General features: G+C 36.3%; 1 protein-coding gene across 2 annotated transcripts in view; it reads right to left on the bottom strand.

The window, feature by feature from the left end:
* Nucleotides 1-21948, bottom strand: part of DENND1B (DENN domain containing 1B) — a 153702-nt gene that overhangs the window by 44018 nt on the left and 87736 nt on the right. For both annotated transcript variants that reach the window (XM_039555816.1, XM_039555817.1), the window contains 3 exons: nt 13211-13311; nt 7719-7764; nt 6081-6182 (listed from right to left, as the gene is read on the bottom strand). In XM_039555816.1, coding sequence (XP_039411750.1) covers nt 6081-6182; nt 7719-7764; nt 13211-13311 — 249 coding nt within the window. The remainder of the gene's footprint in view (nt 1-6080; nt 6183-7718; nt 7765-13210; nt 13312-21948) is intronic.

Raw genomic sequence — 21948 nt, 5'->3', positions numbered from 1 at the left:
AAAGAATTGTCAATGTTAAAATTTTGTCTCTGACATGACAGGCAAAGCATCTTCTAAATATAAGGGAGGGAAAAGGTAGAAAAGTATCCACATTCTTTTAAATCTACATTCTTCTAAATTATACCTTATGATTTTGGAGAAATTATGGCAAACGATAAGACAGGGTAAGAGAAGAAAGGGGGTAAAGATAATGCAGAGCAGAGGGATTACACGACCAAGAGAGGAATGTGAAAGAAAAAGGTGTTTTCTATTTTCCTGTGCTCTGGCAGACCCTAAGCACCCTATTGTAAGCTTGATTAACAGGATGCTTTAGGCAATGTGTTAAAAAGAACACTAGAAAGCAACTAGTCTGCTGCTTGGCTGCCATATCGGTGTGTTACTAGCTCAGCAATATTAAGAACCTCCAATGGGCTGGCAGTTCGGAGGCAGGGTCTCTGGACAGATGCACATTTTTGTGCTTCTGTCCTGGAGGGAGTTTGAGCCTCAGAAAGGCAATGCTGGAGTTCAAAGAAAGCTCCTCCAACTCCTGCTTCTCTCAGGGGGCAATGCTTAAAGGCAGGAAGAACTCTATCAGATTATCCTGCAGAAGAACCAGGAGCACAGCGCTCTTAAGAAGAAGCCTGCAGAGATCATGTGAGCCACAGCCCTGATTTGCCTGCTGTCCCAAGTGGAACCCTGGCTGCAGCACACTTGAAGTGTCCTTGGGACCAGCTTTGGCTTCCTCCAAGCTGAGGCCAGCAAACAGGCGAGCACAGGACAGCGCTTACTCAGGGCTCAGCCCAGCCACACTTGGCTAGGCTGATGTCAAAATCTCCCTGTCCCACATTTGAATCAAAGGCAGAGTGATAAGAGTGATAAAGCAGTTATTACAGCCAGAAGAACAGCTATAGGTAAGAGCCAGGGTGCACTGAACTCTTTGGAAAGACTTGGTGCACAGCAGGATTGTGACTGCTTAGATCCATGCACCTCAGACCAAGGAAATGTGAGACCCCTTGGAGTGACATCATTCATAGCACTTAAAATAATTTGAAAGTTACACAATTCTGACACCAAGCCAAAAAAATACCAAGCAGCATCTGTATCAAAATCTTTTCCTCATACACATTTTAATCCATCTACCTATTTACGATTAAGAATGCCAAATTTTTTTCTTTGTATCTCTTTTGCAGAAATAAACTTTTACAAAGTTTGAAATTGAAGAACCGCAAACAACAAACTGCAGGGGTTAGAATGCTGTTAAAATTTATTTCTGAAAGACACCAGTGATTGGCTGCAGAAATGGTATTATTAATTTACACTAGAAGCAAACTGTTTTTATCTTCTCCTAGCAACAGCTTCTCATAGGAAGGTGACTTCATTGGACTGCTAAACACTGCCAGTGAAGAGCAATCAGAGCTTCAGGGAAGGTTTAAATCAGTACAATAGTTTTTTGGAGATACAGATGAGACTGATATGTAATTAAGTGCATCTAAAATGTAGAAACATACTGTGTTGGTCATTAAAACAAAAAGTATCATTCATTTAAATGGTCACCATACGGCCTTTCTAGGACTCCTAAAATCTAAATATCTGATAGAAAGGAAACATGACTAATATCTCTTCAGTATCCATGTGAGTAGAAGAATCACATAAAATTAAAAAATAAGTTAATAAGATCACATAGCTATTAATCAAAGCCTTTGTTCCTGCAAAAACTCAAACACACATACAAATTAAAGCACATATAGAAGAATTATATTTGTATACTATTGTTGTCTGAGAAATACAGAACCATGCACTGGAGTTTCAAATGACTATTAGATCTCTGAAAAAAATATATTCAGATATTCCTCTGGTTTCAGCAACACTTGTTATGTTCTAAACTACTTTTTGCTGTTCTCCATCAGATGATACCACTATAAAAGTAAGTGGAAGCTTACTCTCAAAAACAAGAAAGTGTGAGAAGATCACAAAGAAAAGAAAACCAAAAACCTCAAACTAGATTCTCATATTTAAATCCATATTGCTAGTAAAGGGCTTCTATGTATATTATCTACACACAGAGGATTTAAGCATCTCAGGGAGACCTCCAGCATTTAATCACAATTTCCTCATTTAGACAAAAACAACTACTTAAATGCAAATGTTTTCAAAACTAGTTGCACTTTTGGATTTCATATTCTAGCTTCTAAAACTATATCAAAGTTCAACAGAATCTCAGCTCTAAGAATTTGTTCACAATAAACAGTTGCCTCATAACACTGCAAACACTACTGACCACTCTGAGTTTCTAAAATATATTAGTAATATTTTTGGCTATTTTCTGATGGAAAAAAACATCGTAAATTATGCTATTTATATTTTGCAAAAAATCTTTTTAATTGCACTCTTATACATTGACCTTAATTTCTTTATAATACCATTAATCATCATATTTTAAGAAATAATTTGCACTCCCAGTAATTGCTGTATAAAGTAACCAATTTTCTACATGAATTACAGCCTACTTCTCAAATGCTACTTTTAGAACAGTAATGTTCACATGTCAAATTTATGGTGTAAAAATCTTCTGACTTTAGGAATCTCAAAACTAAAGCTCTAAACCCCAGTTTAGATTCTGTATTGCATCACAGTGTATAGGTACCAGGCAGTACAAACACTACGCATCTTTCAACAGCTCTGTAGCTTTCGCAGTTGACAATATTTAACAACCACAGAAGATGCTAAAAGCCTCTAAATTCGATTGTTTTCTGAAGATCATACTTATAAAAGTTCTGCTCAGTCTATGATTTCAAGTCAGTAAGACTTGGTTGCTAAAAGTGATGCTGCCAATTCTGCAAGCTGTTTGGGGAAGTGTTCACATCTGAGCAAAGGAGAAGTCTTTTTGTCAGAGTTGAGTGCAAACAGGTATTGCAGGGTCAGGCCCAAAATTTATAAATTTCAGTCTATGATCACTAATGTTCTTCTAATGTCTGACATTATTAAAGTGCTGATCTCAGTATTATTATATTAGGAAATTTACTCCCAGAGTAGTAGCTCCTTACTTTCTTTTTTTTTTTTAAATTAAAAAATAATAGACAAATTCACAGTGAAATGATGAAATGTAAAAACAAGCTTTCTTGTCAGAAGAGCGAAAAAAGAGGGGCTTTCCCCCTTCTAAGAAAACAAAGGATTCCTGAAAGTCTTGCCCTGATTTATTCTTCCAATTTTAAATACCTTAGGAGTAGCGGAACTGCTACTGGCATGGTAGTATTTCTAACAGTCAATAAATCTAAAATATTATGTGTGAATATTGGAATGAAGCCATTAAGAAGATTACAGCATGCAACGCAGCAGAGGGTCCTCATGAAAAAAGCACTGGTAATTCAGGACAACTGTGACCACTGACCTTTGAACAGTCAAGACCACTGGTCAGTCTGACAGAATAATAGAGTTCACATGCATAGAAAGTCATCTAGCCTGTAACTATAATTTAAATGCTTAAGTGAATGATTTAAAAATGCCTTTAAATCTCAGTTAATTTATTATACAGTTTATTAGACAATGCCATAGAATAATGTTTCTTTCAATCTTAAATTTATCACGAAAAAATTCACAATCAGAGCATATACACATGGGCAAACCATTAAATACCTATGCTGTGAGGACATCATCAGGCTTATTGATCAAGAAAATAATTACTCTGCTCCCTCTGGACACAAGAAACAGTTTTAGAAAACTTGGAAAATAATGCATTTCTTTTGTTAGACTGTTAACCAACCTGGAATCAATTTTTGAAACGGACAGTAAGACTACGGCTTCTTTTATATTTTCAGTTCTTCATTCTATTTTAATGCCTTTCAGAGGTACTCATTCTATTTTTTCATCAGAAGTTTTACTATTTTTTTATTTATGCTTATGAGGTTTCTCTATATAAGTTAAAATGCTTCACACATGTATCTTTGACATTCCCTTTAACATTTTAAGCCTGACTTACTATTTTGACTCTATACTCCTCTGTCTTATACTTTTTCCCTAAGATATCAGCAGCTGCACTGCCCCTCATGAATGCAAAGGAAGGACAAGCATTTTGTCACCTTATGAACCAAACACAGCCCTGTGACTTTTGTTTCCAGGTTTTCCTACTATAATTGTATATGCATTCCATCAAAATGTTTAATTTAATTGCCTTACAGATTGAAGTGAAGGAAGAGATGGGATTACTCAAAAGCTTCAGTATAAAATCCTCAAGTTCTGCAAGTATATTTTGCATAGAACACTGTTCTTTTTTGTTCTATATTAGATATGGAAAAGATATTATAAGTCTAGTCTGCAGTCGGTACACTTGGATAACCTACTTTAAGATTTGTAGTAATAACATGCATATATTATGGGAGAAAATACACTTCTAGAAGTATGAAGATGTGTTCCTATTTCCTTCATGCTAGCCTACTTATTTAGAGATCATTTTGATATGCACCTGTGAAACACATAGTAAGTACCTCTTTTATTGCACAAAGATCCATTTTGGCTGTTTGAAGGACCTCCAGCTACAACTCCAGTATCTCATGGAATATGATGCCTCATTCTCAATTCGACATCCAGCTATTATTTGGCATACAGACCTTCATGGCATTATAACATCAACCTTATTCACTCAATGGAAGTCCAGTTAAAGTTACTGACACACCAGGAAACAACGCTCTTTTTACTTTACTTGTTACACTCTTGCATGATAGGGTACAGTCGAAGTTATTGTATATATGTTTGTGCATGTATACATGCATAAGTAAATCATAAAACATCACAAAATATACCAATGCAATAATACACAACCACAGAACATCACAATAATTTTTATAGTCTTTTACATTTCTGAACTACACTTGAGACTGAGTCGAAAGACTAACCAGATGATCTATAAAAAGTCTAGATTTTAACATCATTACAATCAAAGGGGACTTTCATGAATATAATCATCAAGAGTTTGACTTCTATTGTACTAAATATATACAAATTACCAACAATAGCAAAAGACACAGTGCGTCACTATAGGATCTTACTTTTATTACAACAGGGGATTTTATTTTTACAATTTCAGAAAATGTAACTCTTTGATTTCATATTTTGATATAAAATTCTTTGTCTCGACAACTATTTGTGATAGCTTGCGCATCTTTAATTAAATAATGAAAACAGTGGTTTCACAGTTATATTCTTTTAGAGCTCTACTGGGAAAAACAAGATAAGTGAATTTTGTGACTATTTAAAATGATATAGAGAGTATGTTCCCCTATAGGCAATAAAAAAAAAAAGGCAAAAAAAAGGGGGGGGCACCCTCTGCAAGATCAAAGTCCAGAAAGAACTGGCACTTAATTTATCATCCTTTACAGACAAAAGACAGCTTTCGTCATTTCAAAAGGATCAGATGTCTTTTATGACAAACTGGGTTTTCAGTTTAATTTACAAATAGAATTCTAAGTAAGCAGTCTTTGCTCTGCCAAAGCAAATGACAAACAGTATAGGTTTTCATTCACGCAGCCCTCAGCAGGATAGAAGAGATTAAAATAAAACTGAAATAATTTAGAGAAAACAAATAAATGTTTCACAAAGTTGAAGAAGATCAAAGCTTGAATTTTCTGACCCCAACTGTACAAGCATTTCTTATTATATTGACCAGTGCCATCAGATCATTAATTAAAAGGAAAGCGCTGGCAGGTGGCAGGGAAGCAGAAGCCGATAATTGGCCCCCTTCTTCTTTTTGCCTTCAAAAACTCTCTCGTTCTTTTGCAAGACATGCCACTAGGCAGACAGAAATGCCTACTTTGTAATATAATGATTAAGATGAGATGAAGAGACTCTTGCGTTTAAAGCAGCTCTGCCTAATGAATGCAGCTAGCTTTATAATTATGATCCTACTTTTACAATAAGGAATATGATGTTCCATTCAACATCTCCTCAACTGTCAAAAAGGTAAAAATCTCAAATACAGGGGTCTGAACTAGGTGCTTTTCACCCCCTTATTCCTTTTATAGCAGTTAGCAAAACGAGGCAAAAATAACTACTAGTAATTCAAGCACCTATATAAGAAAGAAAGAAAGAAAGAAATGTCTAAGACTCACCACTTCACCAGGTAGGTTGTTCAGGTCATTAAAAGGGGTTTCTAGAGTGTTTGTGTCAACATTTAGCAAAACCACATCCTCCAGTGATCTATTTTTTACTCTCTGTAAAGAAGAAAAAAAAAAATACTGGAGAAACAATTTACTATGGTGTGCTCCTGAAGCACATTTTTATTATAACGTGCTAAATTACAAATGATGATTTTATACAAAGGACAGTAATGGCAAAAACAACAGTTGGAGTTTTAGATGTAGGATTTGTGAAGTAGATATAGCATTCAGAGTAGCTTTTAAAAATACTTCTTATTCTTCAAACAGTAAGGTTATATTAATAATCTCTGAAATGAATTCCTGAAAAACCAAGATTTACACAGAACACAGTTAAATATATTGGACAAATATATATTGGATAAATATATATTGGAAGTAAATATATCTTATAACAACATTTCATTCTTTCAAATTTGTGAAAATCAAAGATGTTAATGATATAATCAGATGAAAATGAGAGAAAAAACTACCATTATTTGCAGATTTATGTAAGCACCAGGCATGTGACGCCTACTATTACCACAGAAGAATGGATAAAACCCTTTTTCATCCATGTACGTGGCTAGCAGCTAAGAATTAAACAATTTGTTCCTTTCAGGAAAAGGATAGAACTCTTTTCTATATGGTCCTACAATAATACATAATAATGCAGGAAATAATTCCTGAAGGAACTGAGTGGCTTCTTTTTCAGAGCAAATCTTTCTGTTCCATTATTTCCTTATTGAATAAGAAAAAACATCCTAGTGAAGATATTATGATCAATGCATGCAGGTCATATGAACCTGATTTCGGAGCACAGAAGGCCGTGCCTGGAGTTAAGAAGTGGAGATGATATAGAAGGCCTTTTTCTGGAAAAACAAAAGTGCTGGTGGCTCAGGAAAGACCCCCACCCCATCAGCTTAGCAGATGTGAATTGATCCTTAGAAACTGCTTTAGCTGAAGTGTAAATCAAATAATGTTCTCAAATCAATTATCTACTCTGCATGATAATCAGATGGCACATGTAGGCTTCACAGTGTAATCAAACGCTTATGGAAAAAGGCAAAACTATTCCATACCCAGCTATTTACTGACCAGTCAGGTGAGTTCTATTGTGTTGATTTACATTCAAATCTGTAAAAGCTACCTCTTGTTTTTTGGCAAAAAAATACAAATTTCTAAATTAATAGTTATGAGTGTTACGGGATGGAGGTCAGACTCAAATTTTCAGAGGGACGGGAGCACAAATTATCCAGGAAATCACAATAATGCTGAAATCTGAGTGATGGTGACTCCAAAATAAATTTTACCTGTTCTCATTATTGGGAAAATCTGTTGCTAAAGTACTAAATGCAGGAAAATAACTATCACTGAGCTACTAATCAGACGAAGAAACAAATCATGACGTAGAGCTACAAGTCTCCATAAAACACTGTAAAAGTAATATTTCAAAGAGAGACATTTTTTACTTAGTAAAGCATATGAAGCTTAAATTTTGTAATTCTACATGCTAAAATACAGGAATATTTCCTGAAGCACTTCCATTAAAAATTTTTTTATGGTGCACACACCTCATGCTTCCCAGTACACTGAAGTGTATACTAAACTTACCTCTATCAAGCTTAAGTGGACGCCAATTAGATAAGGCATTGGTGCACTGAAGAAAAAAAGTGGAAAACATCAAGTTTTAAGTACAACATTAATGGAGTATTTTAAATCTTGGCACATAAGACCCTAGTAAACCGTCACCTGTTTAAGACAGTATTAAATTAACACAGTTGCTACAGGAATTTTTACTCGACAAGGAAAATTTTATTTTACTCTGCAGTAAAAATGACCACAAAATAAATAATGCTGCTCCAAACGATGAGGTATGAGCAAGGAGGCCCCACAGCTTTCATTCACACATAGTTCCAATAACGGACCACACTGAGCTAACCCAGCAGATGTTCCCAAAGTGGTCTGGTTTTGAAACACCATTCTGGAGAACATGGTCCCAGTTACCATCACCACAATGCAACACAAACATCATGGTTTGGTTCTAAAACCCTTCCCTGGCAAGATTTTGGAAGCTGTATAATATCCTGTTTAACTAGAGAGAATTAACTACTCCTTTCCAACTTGCATAAGACAAGGAACTATATTCTCCAAATAAAACAAATATCCACAGAAAGCCACTGCAGTAAGACCTCCTGCCATATGCAAGCAAGAAACTGAATTAGGCTAATTTATCATGGCTTCCTACAATCTTCTGTTCTGGCAACATCTGACCAAGAATATACTCAGTGTCCAGCACTGAAGGAAAAAAAAAACTCCAACAATCACCATCAGACACTTGGGTTCTGTGAGATTACTGACAATATGCACTCCAGAGAAGCAAGCAACAGACAGGCTGGTTTTGGTAACTCAGTGGGAAACAAATCACTAATAGACCAGACAGAAAAAAAAAAAACCTAAATAAAAATAACCTCTGAAAAATAAATAAATTTTCAGAGGTAAGATGACTTATACAAAGGTACACAAACAACTCAGACACAATTTCTCTCATGGCAATAATTTGATCATGGATCTGAGCCAGTGGCACTGACTGATTGGTGACTGACTTCCCAAGGATGGGGAAAGGCTTCACTGCATCAGTTCATGTGGTCTCATCCGTTTGGCCCCACCTCTGGGACCAGAACAAGCAATTCTCACCTGCCTAGGACTACAGCCCATTTTAGAAAAATCTGTACATCCTATGGATCAGCCAATTGCTCTCATTAACAACGTCCCACGGGAGAGGATCAATGCAAAAATAATCCAAACAAAAATCAACAAACAAAACCAAAAACCCAGCCTGAGCAAGGCCCAAACAAGATTTCGTGTTTATGTTATCAAAATATAGGTTCGCTGAAACTGCAAACTGTCATGACTTAAGGTTTTTCTAGGCAATGGGGCTTCCAAAAAGGAAAAGAGGCTTTATTTTCCCACACATCTTTTTCTTAGCCCAATACTGACAAAATTTTAGCACTTCCTGATGACTTCATCCAGGCTAATCCTTATGTCTTTGTGAACTAAACACAAATTACATGGAGTTGTAAATGAGTGTCACTCCAGAGCAGACACACCTACATATTCAGAGAGGATTTAAACAGCTTTAAACCACTATAATTTTAAGAATGCTTTGTACTATTTAACATATTTAACCAAGCCAGTAAGAACGATCTCGGCTGACACGTAACTGAGAAATCTGCAGTGGAATATGCAGCAAAATAGATCCTCAGGTTCCTCATATCAGGATATCTTAGTGTTCCAAATAATGTGAACAGGAGAAACTACATGGAAAACAAGTGCTATATGATGTATGGATTTTATGCACACTTGTTTTCTCGTACATCGACACTGTTCCAGTAGCTTCACCATGCCTGTGCTGACTTAAGATAGCTGATGATTTGCTCCATTAATAAACCTGTCATTAAAAAGGGTAGCATGTAGCTCTTTTCTCTACAGAACAAAGCAACAGCTACATCATTTCAATTTTGAAGTTAACAGAATAAAGGTACAAAGCACATCTTGAAAATGGATGAAATAAAAACTGCAGGTATGGAAAGTTAATTTGATCGTTTTCAGCAAAAAGTGAATTTTATTACTGCTGGATTCTGAAGTCTTAACAGCAGAGGACTGTAATATGTACATGAAATGGCTTACTACAATACTACTGGAGGCTGCTATACAGTTTTTCTCTTGCTTATGCATGTTATCACCAAAAATATCAATCTGTGGTATCATTGCCCAAAATAATTACTACATTATGCAAAACATCCAAGTTAATTCGGAAATAATCGTCCCATTCTCACGGAAACAGGCATGTGTATATTCTAATTCAGAAGAGACCAAAGCTCATAAAGACCTATTGCAACTGTAACTTGAATTTTCTAATTGCATTATATTCTTAACAGAGCATCAGTATAACAGATGCTTTATCATGCACAGACAAAACTGGCGTGTATTCTAATATCGGTGATTTAGTCTGCTGAGATATTACACAGAAATGTCATGAAATTAGCTTTCTCCTTTACAAAAATTAATTTTATTCAAACATAATTATTATATCAATGCTCAAACAATTTTTGTAGAAGTTTTCTTGAAAGCTAGCCACTCACTCTGCTGAGTGCAAAAGTCTCCTTTTATTTAGAAGAGAAGAGAAATCAATTTTATATAACAATCTAAAACTCAATTTTTCATTAACTGTGCCGTTATTTGCTCTACAGCTACAATGAATATTCCTTTTACAGCCCAGTATTTTGCTATCTTTTAGAAAAAGAAATTTATTATGTCTCGTTTTTTGGATGGCCATTCCAATTCTCACGCTGGAGCTCTCATAATGGCATTCAAGGCTGAGATAAGCTGCATGGGGGTAGAAAACCCTCCTGAAGTCAATAAACAGACACTGTTCACACACACTGGACCTTGGCACTCATGGCCTGGCTAGTCCTGAGGGCGTTACAGTCCATACTGACCCTCTGGTTCGGGCTACCTCAGCATCATCTCTTACATTAGGTCTAAATCCAGCCTGTTAATCAGGCAGCAGGAAAGAAATTAACAGAGTTTTTTATTAAAAAGGCAAGTGGAAGAATTGAAGTATTTTTTAATATAGCTGTGCTTTGCTCAAAGATACATTTTTCTTTTTTCATGCTTACAAAATGCACCAACTAGGCACTTTATGTAATTTATCGAATTCTAACCCCCACAGAATTATATCATTTATCTTTATGATATTATAAAGGTATTTAGTCCAACTAATTTTATCTTTGTTTAAAAAAAGCCTTATTACTACGGAATGAACAAAATTATCCAATTGATATTTTCCTACTTCATATATTTGAATACCATTTCAGAACAACACTAAGAAAATGAGAGTTCATGGGAGACATCCCAGCAAGTCCAAGTGCAACACTGACAATGAAATTTCTAGGTATGAAAATGCATGTTGAGCTAAAAGGAAAAACAGCACTTTTATAAAAAGAACTTTGCTTATCAAAATGACATAAAAAAATCAATGTATACAAAATAACTTTTAAATTCTTTTATTGATTTTATATGGCATGATCCCGTTGGATGGCAAACTAGATCAGGCCTACCATAAACTTTGACCTCAAGAATTCATCAAGGTTTTTTAACTTGATATATTATATATCTATGAGGAGAACATTTATTTACTGTTAATACACCAGAACATGAGGAAAGCTAAGTAATTTGTGTTTTTATTACACTTTTCCAACCTGTCTCACAAAAGAACCATTCAGATGATCAGAAAAATAAATGTAAATGCAAAATAATCTGAGTCAAAAGGTTTGAATGATAGTTACTGTGATGAACTCATCAGTTGTGCATTTCTTTTCATGAACTTTATGTTTCCTTTTGAACATTTCTAAAACAGGGAAACTTTTCCTCCACACTATTGTACTACTGTGAAAAAGAAAAAGGGATATAAATGAATTTTACAAGTTTAAGAAGCTCCATGCTTCTTTTTAATGAATAAAAAAATTCTCAGGCCACGGCACAGTGCTCTAGAATCCCAACTATTATCATCATCACATGAAGCTGTGTACAGCATCTAATATTATTATTTCTGGAAACATTATCTGGGCTTAGAAGGGCAAATAAAAAAATCTTCTAGTATTCAGGATGCACTCTACAGAGTACAGCTTGAAAAAAGATGTTGATCTGCCTTCTGAGAACAGAATTTATGAATGATCTGAGAAATTACAAAGCTTCTGGCAGTAAGCTCAAGTAATACAAAAATTAAAATACACCCAAGTTCTACCCCACCTTGGTGCATTTTATCAAGGGCAGGAGGAGAAACAATTAGGACAGACTTTCTTCAAATGAAAACTATCATTAAAGATGAAAGGCTTAGTAAGTAAAGGGAAGAGTTTAAGAACATTGTTTCCTTTTTTAAAACAACAAATAATATACACATTAATTGTAAGAAATACCACAGAAAGAAATATATACCATGGACAAATATTGTGAAATTCAGGAAAAACCATCAAAGACACTTAAGGAAACATAGCAAGAATTTGTTTGAAAACAAAAGTTCAGCAGACTGGGTGGAGTTCAGTGGAACAGCAATATATTAATAGATTTGAGGGGGGGAAAACTCAACCCAAACCAACATAAAGCCCAGCAAACATATAAGCATAATTTATTCCTATGAAGAAAACATAGACTTAGCTTGGTAAGCATCTGGCTGGGTCTCAGGTTTTATATATAATAACAATTGCCAATCTCTAAAACAGCTTGGAATGGTTCATTTTTCCCTACCAGACCCAGAGGGTCTACATAAAGTGAAAATTTCCAGGGAGGGATATTCCTGTTTAAACGCTTTAATGGAAACTCTCATTTACTATCTCTGCCACTACTCTGAATAAAAGCAAGTAGTCTTAGCCTGAAATTGTGGAACACAGGCATGTGGAAACATCATCCCCTTGAAGGATCAGAAGTGAATCAAAAAGTGATTCTTGTCCAACTTAAAAATATGCCAAAACCACAAAGTCTGTCATATGAACAGAAACACATCAGGAGAAGCAGAATTCTTATTATAAAAATTCTGGAGTCCCAAAAGGAGTTTTTAAGCTCTTTTGGGAAAGCACTGGCTGGAATCCTGAGCCTGGCTGAGTTAAAATACAAATACTAAATCACTGATGAATACTAACATCTGATTCTGGAAAAAATGATCTTTTTTTTTCTGAATACTTCTATAAGTATCATTTATTTCAACTTAAAATAAAAGCCAACTAAAAGTAAACTGTAACACAGTTGCATTTAAATTATTGAATGAATTCTCTTACCAATAAAACAGAAACAGTTATTACAAATAGGATTCTAAATGCTGCACTGATAGTAATCAGCACTGTAATTCAAGGTACCAATTCAAGCACCACATCAAGGCATGCTGGAATATCCCTGTTCAAGTCATCATTTAAGCACTGGCCTAAGTGCTTTCATAAACTGGATCCTGTATGTTCAGTCAAATAAAGAGTTAGTGTTTTCATCACTTACTCAGAATCCTAAGACAGGTAAGAATCTCAGAAATGGGGATAACACGTTAGCTGTCTTACCAGCAGTAGTCCAGAAGATGTGGAGGAAGCACTGGGATGTAAATATGTTGCCAATACATTGGATATAACAATGCAGCTGACGCATGAACACAAGCAGTTAACTAAAAATAAAAATACACACACAGAATTGGCAACAAAAAAACATGAATAAAAAGAAAATACAAAATCTTAAATAAACTTTTAGACATGCAAGAATCTTAACCTCCCCAAATCACCTATTACATAATTTTGTAAATAACTCTGAATTGCCAAAACACATCCATGAAGAACTCTGATGTAAATATATAAGCACAACATCTGCAAGAAGTCAGGCTAACAAGTCGAGTTAGCCCTCCCTGATCAGCTATTCCCTTGGAAAAAGGGAAATAATCATGAATTACTTGATGCAGTCATGGTCAAACATGAGTACTGCCATGAACACACCAGACTGAAGTGCACCCCAGTTTAACTCGGCTCCACTGAGTGGGAAAGACTCAGGGGAGTTTTCTGGTCCTCATTTCTGCTATTTCTAACTGCAAGTGATCTGAAGCTGCATGAAGAGACAGAACAGCACTAAACTCAGAAGCAGGATTAACTCCTGTTTGTGTCACTATCTTGATTTCTGAACGATCTTTAAAAAAAAACCTGAAGTGAATATTCCCTGTAACAGAAAAGCAACTTTATTACAATTTTCCAAAACTCCCTTCCCAAAGCAGAGACTTCCAAGCCTGGCACAAGGATCATGGAAAATGAAGGACTCCTTGGCCAAGAAAGGAGGTGCTACAAACTGCTTGCCACTCAAAATGGACATCTCTGGTTTTCTAAAGCAAACAAAAAACCACCATAAGCTCCACTTTACCCCACAACAAACAAAAAAATAACTATGGAATTTATACAAAATGGGGCCAAGTCCATTCCACAAGTGAACAAAATCATCTGTAATACGTAAAGAATTCAAATTTGATCTATCTTTGCTATCAGGGAGTCTCTCAAATTTTGTTATTTTATTATGCAGGCACAGAGTTACAACAAAATGAGAAAAAAATCAAGACTGTGTTCAAAAGCAGGTAGCTTCTATCCATCACAAACCTCATTTTAAAAGGGAAAAAAATTTTTAAAGCAAGTGCCCCCATTACAAGTTACCAAGCTGATGGAAAAGACGAGGCTGTCCTAATGTTTTATATCACAACAAAATTACTACCTGAGTTTAACTTGATAATAGCACTGGCTATTAGACATGAACTTTCACAGTAACAAAGGAAGAGCTAAAAATAAAATGTAAATTCTGCCCATACAGCAAGTGCTAAAACATTATGGATTTTTACACGGAAAAAAACCAACCCTCTTTGTGGAACAGATCAGTAGTTAAAGCATTCACACCCGGGCTGTCTTGGACATTTAGACTTGTAAATAAAAATTACACTACAATTTTGTACATGTATTTTTACACTAAAAATGAAAAAAGCAGTTATAAGACCATTGCAGCAGAAATCACAGACAATTACAACTTGTGCAGCCTAGTTTGCTCAGCACTCAGATTAATATAACACGATTAAATATGGAAAAGAAGAGGGTCTGAAAGCTCCTGAGGGATATCATTAGGGCAAATTGCCAAAGAATGAAACATGAGCCAGTCAGGAGAGTCTGGAAGCTGCAGTGGTACCAAGGGACTTGAATGTTCGACAGTTGGAGCTTCAGTAATGTGTGAACTGCAGGTTAAGGTATCAGGAGACTCTGTTCACTGACACACAGAATGTCACTATTGACCAGCGAGCTGCCCGAGCCTGACAGCTACACTGCAGAAAGCCAAGGATATCATAATTCCCCATTTAAACTCTTCCTTTCAGATTAACATCTCCTTTCTTAGCCTTACACCACACCTCTGCAATTACTCTCATTTTAGACTTACAATAATGGCTATTTTAATAATTACTGCATGGTTACTAAGAATTGATTTGAGGGAAGAAATAAATGAGTACCTTATTCCTCTTCTACGCAGTGGGATTTATGAGGTTTATTTCCATATTATCCCTCTCTGTAGTTTAACTAACACTACTGATAGCACAGTCCAGCACAGCATTGTGTTTTTTGCTCTTTCACTCAGAATGCACATGGAATTACTAATTAGTATGTCCACATACATACTATTGTAAACGGTATATAAATTTCAAACTACAACAACCTATACAAAAATCAGCATTTCATGTATTTCAATGAGAGGCTGAAAAAAAGCTGAGCATACAGTTATACAGGATATCCCCTGATGTATACAGTCGCCTCCTCCTCCTCTTAATAGGCATTCTTAAATTATGAATTAAGATGACTATACCATTTGCATGAAGAAATTTCCCTATCTTATGCATATGTCTATTATGTTTTAACTCTCACTTTAACAGAGGAAGTGTGCAATTCCTTAAAAACATCTGAAGTTTTATTAGCTCATTTTATAATCTGTATTTTAGTGTGACACTCACATAAGCATCTGTTTAACATTTATAATTTTTTTTAATCTACTAAATTTTATTATTTCTAGCAGGAAAGGTAAAGATTTTATTAGTTACACATCAAGCTTTTGTTGTACTGCTCCTTGCTTTTCTATTTAACATCATCTTAATGTAAGATCTTATTTAAACATTTCCCTCTATGCTGCTGCAGTAGATTTCCAAACATTTTAGTATGCCATCAACATGTTTTATAGTTTCCTGTTGTATACAGGCTGTAACACAAGCAGCTATGGGATTGTGCTGCTCTTCAAACTGTGTGACATTTTAATATTCCGCCAACTCTGCCTTTAAGCAAATACTGATAATTACGGAGTTCATATTAACATTTCCAAACTTTCTGGAAAAAAATCTCTTTTTTGCTTTTTGTACTGTTTCAACAGTGACTGCATTTCTCAAATGCATTGGTTATTTAAACAACCTTCCTCTTTAACTGACACATCTGCTGCACTGAACAGAAGGGACACGGCTGTGAACCCTGGAATAATGCTGCACTTCTTAAGGAACCAGGCAGCTCAAGAGCTCTGAAAAGCCAGGCACCAGTTAGAACTCGACCACTTACATCAGAACCCTACAAAGGACACCAGATCTGAGGGTGTCCAACAGCATCTGTGCTTGGGAGCAGAGCCCAGCAGCACCTGCCAAAGGCTGCAGGAGGAGATCCTCAAACAGAGCACACAGCACAAGCTCCCAGGCAAAGAAATGAGAGTCTGTTGCTTGACCAAGTGGGCATATCTTCTGCAGAAAACAATTCCTTACACTATTTAGGGACAAAGGCATCTCTCTGGGGTCCGACAATTGACTGCTATCTATTCTGAAAGGAATTATCCTTTAAAAAAAATAATTGTAAGGAAAGATACGTCATAGATCAGGAAAAACTCATTTTCAAAACAGGTACACATTCTCCCAAATTATCTTGAAGTTGTCCTCAAGACTGTGTACAACCCTACTTATTTTTCCACTGACAACTGGAGATAAACATCAACTGTGAACTGTAATTCCTTTTAAAGGTAAGTTTTATATAAAAGGCAAAATCCCTCTGTCCAACAAAATTTGCTGTGTGTTTATGTATACACACACATAGATCACTGCACAACTCTGCAGTTTGCAAAAAATCTTAAATTGTAGCAGAGAAGTGCTGCAGAACCTAGTTTCTGCAAATCTCATAATTTATTACCTGGTTTGAGGCAAAAAATGATGTTGAGACATCCCCCTGTAGTTCAGTGCACTACAAAAGACCTATTAGAGTTGTGTTTCTATCCATAAAAAATGGGTAGGCAATTTCTAAGTAAACCCATTTGCCAACATTGAACGGAACCTTTAACATTTTTGCGTCCATCAATTTTGATTTTTAGACTGTTTTTTTCCATGTCAAATAATGTCTTTTAGTTAAACAACTTTTATTTTCAAAAACAAATCTAATTATATTCCTAAAATTGGTTTAAATAATTTGTTTTTAAAGTACATGAACAGCATGAGTCAATCAATTTGAATTAGTTAAAAGTAAAATTTCAGTGTTCAACCCTCTAACAAATGAACACATCGAATTTGAAATCTCTAACATTTGCACTGGACATGAGAAGAAGCTTTATGTCTCATTCCATCAGTAATAGGTTTACTGATAGTACTGAGTACAACTGAAAGTTTCAGTCTGTTTCTGATCTCTCCTGATAAGATGCTGCAGCCAGAATCAACATGTGAGCTTTCATATACTGCAAGGAAAGTAATTGCTGTTTTCTCCAGTGTACTGCAGAGATTCTGGTAAAATAATCTTTATCTCTGCCCCTGCAAAAAAAAATTCTGAAAATAGTCTCTCCAAATAGTGGGAGACCACATTACAGAGTTCGTTAGCAAAATTCATTATTGGGGGACAGAAAATTGATTGCTACCAAATCTCTACAAGACTGAAGTAATGCCCAAATTCTTCCTACCTCATGGCAATAAGCAGACAGTTGAGAAGGATGTTGTTCAAAAGCTATGCACTGATGAACATGAACAGCCAGGAGAAGTTTTAGTTCAAGGCTTGATCAAAGCAGGTTTACCTGCTCCTGGGAACACAGAGTGCAGCTCCTCCCCTCCCTCACATGGATGCAGTAATTCTGATGTGTGGATCTGCTACCCCAATGCTCACTTCAACCAATGAATCTTTCTGCTCTGTATTTCAAGGGGATCGGTCCCTTTTTGTTATCTTTTTTCCTTTTCCTCATTTTAACTTTTGCCAAAACACTGTGACATGTCTAGAGCCACTCTACTTCAGCTGAAACACTTTCTGCAGACTCACAGACAATGCTTATTTGATACCTAATATTCACATAATTTCGATGAGTAACAAGAAAATACCTGTATCCTGCACAAAAGTTACCTGGCAGTTTCTACCTATATAAATTACTTTCTTCAAAGCCTGTTCTACATTCAAAGGTAAAAAGAGAGGAAGAGCATAGGTAGCAAGATTTGCACACATTGCAATGCACAAACTAGAAAGACAGAAACTGATTAGCAGAATCTTGTCAGAAAGCCAAAAACAGCAACAGAAGTTAAACAAATAATAAAGTAAAATTAACCTGTGATTCTGTACAACCTTTCAAAATCTACTGTAAGCAACTAAAGAACTACTGTGATAAAACCATTTCCTGAAAAATCATCAAACACTGTCAATCTCTGTCAACACCATGTCCAGAAACAGGTGCTGGTGTGCTCTCTCCCTCCCCCCTCACAGTCCCAATGGGCCAAAGAACTGCTTCCCTCCCACTGCCTTGACCACACATATGTTGAAAGATGCCCAAGATTCTGTGTAGTTTTGTTATCTCATCTACTCATTAATACCTACAGCAATAAACTGTAGGGGATGGGTCACTGTTTTACCACAATTACAGCAGTTACCATCAGCCTGGACCAACCCTTGCTGCTCCTACCCCAACACTCTCAGTTCACAAGAATTACTGAGAAACCACTATCTGCTTCCTGAAAGGGGAACAGTCGTACAGGTGAAAGGAAGCCTCTCCTCTACGTTATTACAACTCATAAGACAACCAACTTTAGAGGGGCAAACACATCTAAAACTTGTTGGATTGAGAATGAGATCAGGCCCCAAACCCATAACAGATGCTTAACATTTGTGGAGACCTACCTTTCCATCCACTTCTTGAACAGGGGGCAGGGCAGGGGAAGATTGCTGGGGAGTAAAGTGCAAAGGGAGCTCTTGCTTTTGCCAGTTTACAAGAAAGCATAAATCTATTTCCAGCTCTAAAGATTAAACACTCAAGACTAAATGATAAACTAGCCCATTCTGATGGCATTGGTGAGAAATCAGTGAGGAAAAAAATTAGCAACGAAAGAGAACAGAATATATTGCCCAAGCCATGATATGCAAAGTCACTTCTATGTAATACTTTAATTTAGCTCCTGGCTAATCATTTTCCATCTGCCATCCCCATAATCTTTAGGAAGAAAAAGAAGGAGGACCTTAAATGAGCCATAATGCATTTTCCTCCTGTTGGCAAGATGAAAACCCAGCTCTCCTCTCTCACAGAGGGAGAGAGAAAGGAAAATATATTTCCAGTTCACAGATGAAATTTTTAATTTTTTCCCTTGTAAAAATTACAGATGAAAAAGAAAACACTTATATAAAAAACTTATTTTCTCCTGGAATTGCTGTTAGGGTTTTTTAGGATTATTCACTTCCTTTTATCATTCTTTCTGAGGGAAGGAAAGGGAAGAGATGAGTGTTATTCATGATTTTGACAGCACTTCATATACAATCAATTTCATTCTTTTCTTGCAATTCTTGATTCACAAAGCAGCATTATGGCATCATTCTTGTGCATTAGTTTGGAAGAGAAAAGAGAAGGCTGCAGACACGGCTTGTTCCTTGCCTATGGCTCCAGGAGTGACATGTTTCCCAATAACTGAAGCTGAGCAGAAAATAGAATTGAAGTGGTAGTAGACAGGTGAGTGCTCAACAAGGAATACCACTGACATACTGCGCCTACACCAGGGACCTACAGGCGCTTTTACAGATAATCAGAGGTATCTATATAACAAAGTAGGTGTGGGTGCAGAGAAAAAAATATGTAACTTCATTCAGTTACTCAATATTTTCATACCAGAAAGGTTTTTTGTATTTTTTATAGGTTGAAAAGGGAACTCTTGGAAGTTAATCATCAGGTTTTATCCCTAACACGTTAGAGATCAGGTTAACTAACATGCCTCTTATGATACTCATTTATCCTATAATAAACTAACTATGCTTCTTTAAATCATCTGTTCAAAAATTGCAGTTTCCTCACATTTCTTCATTTCATCTCTGTATGTTCTTGATTTGTTTATTACCATCTTGACATTCATTTATTCCCTAACTTCTTTATCTCTGCCTTAATCACAAAAACACAGAACACTACAAACATTCACACCTTCATGTCCCTTTTCCTGACCATCTCCTGACACGTCCTTTCCTTCCTCCTTTATTTTATAATCTGTCTCCACGGAGGAAGAGCTACCCTCCCATAAAATAAGGCGGTTCTGCAAACATTTCCCACCTCTGACAGGAGAGCTTCCAGGAAAATCATTTCTGATTAACATTTCCTCCTCCAAAGGAACTCCATGGCATGTTCTTCTGCCATACTCTAAGCAGCAGCAGGGAAAAACTTCCTTGTGAATGGCTGACAGACAACTTACTGTAGCAAGAGTAGAGATAACCACCAATGATGCTATAGCTCATCTTATCATTGGTGAATTTAGGAAAAAAAGAGTGATAAAGCAGTAGCAAGTGTGAAAAGGGGAAATCTTGCCATACCAGCACACCAGAACGAGGGCTGGTATTGCACTCATGTACCCTTCAGCAACCCTTCATCACTTCTTTTGCCTCACACGACCACCAAATGACTTTACTGGTACTTTTTGGAGGGGGTGAGACAGTTCTGCTCAACAGAATAGGGACTCTTTCCCTTTCAGTTCCCCTTCTGCCCAGCCACAAAGGACTCAGTTCCTAAAGGCTTCTCTCAGAGCGCTTACGCCCACAGCAGTGCCTGCGCTGGCTCTGTACAGCGTTTTTTTCCCTCAGTTTCTACTGAATTGCCAAATCTCATGTGAACTGGAGAAAGAAACAACTTTACCCTAGTTTAACTCAATCTTGGAACTTTCTTTTTTCCTGCAAGTGCTAGTAAGTAAAAAATTAAATTCTGAAACTAATTTGTAGATCTGTCTTTCTGCCTACGTGCCTTTTTTCTTTTACAGTGTGGATTTTCGAGGTTTGGGATTTTTAAATTTTTTTTATAAAACCCAGCAATGAAGTTTTTCATGTTTTACACAGACGGCAGGTAATAGCAATTTTCAACAATTTATTGGCTTTTCCCCCCCACTCTCATTAAAAGATGATTTTTTAACAACACATTTCAATTTCTTTTCACAAATTCTTTCAGCAATTATTTCTCCTAATATTATGCTGTGGCAATGGGAAAACTATTCTAAACTTCAAGACTGAGAGAGCTTTCCAGATGTGGCTGTATATCCTAATTCCACTGTATTCCATATTGACATCCCACAGCCTCATTGCTGGAAGTGTGCTCCCTACAGGTGTCCCAATGGGAACTTAACTGCACCTACAACAGTTTACACCCCTGCCCAGTTTATCTTAGACTGCTTACACCTGAACTAAAAAAAAAAAAAAAAAAAATTTAAATGCCACTTGTCATTTACTTCCAGACCAAATGCCCCAACTGAGGCTATATTCCAAAATTAATTCTAATTATGCTTCTGGGAGCACAGTGAGTATCAGCAGAATATCCACTCTGCCATGCAAGTTAATGATAAATTCCCATCCATTTCTTGACTTTTAAGAACTAAATTTAGCCCTTGAACATCTCCAGGTCACATGAATTTGAGATACGAATTAAATTTTAAATCTGTAGTATTTTTACTGAGCAACTATGGATAGTGTGACAAGTGCTGAACAAGACTAATGAGGCAAAGAGAATAAAGCCAATACTCAGTCCAATTCACTGAGGGCAATTGTAGAAAGCTCTCTTTGCATGGAAGCAACAGTAAAAGTGATTCCACAAATGTATGTGTGTAAATTTATATTCAGCGCTCCTTCACCACCAAAACAGATCTGTATCTTCTATTGACATACATGTCTGTTTTTGTAGGGCTACCAAAGAAACCCAGAGCCAGCACCAAGCAGAACTTGTACGCACCTGCTCTGAGACACATCAGGCTTGTATTACCCGAAACAAATACCGGTCCAAGTGGAGCTAACACTTA

Source organism: Corvus cornix, chromosome 8 (genome assembly GCF_000738735.6).
Source record: "Corvus cornix cornix isolate S_Up_H32 chromosome 8, ASM73873v5, whole genome shotgun sequence".
NCBI lineage: Eukaryota > Metazoa > Chordata > Aves > Passeriformes > Corvidae > Corvus > Corvus cornix.
This window is presented reverse-complemented; position numbering and strand designations above follow the sequence as displayed.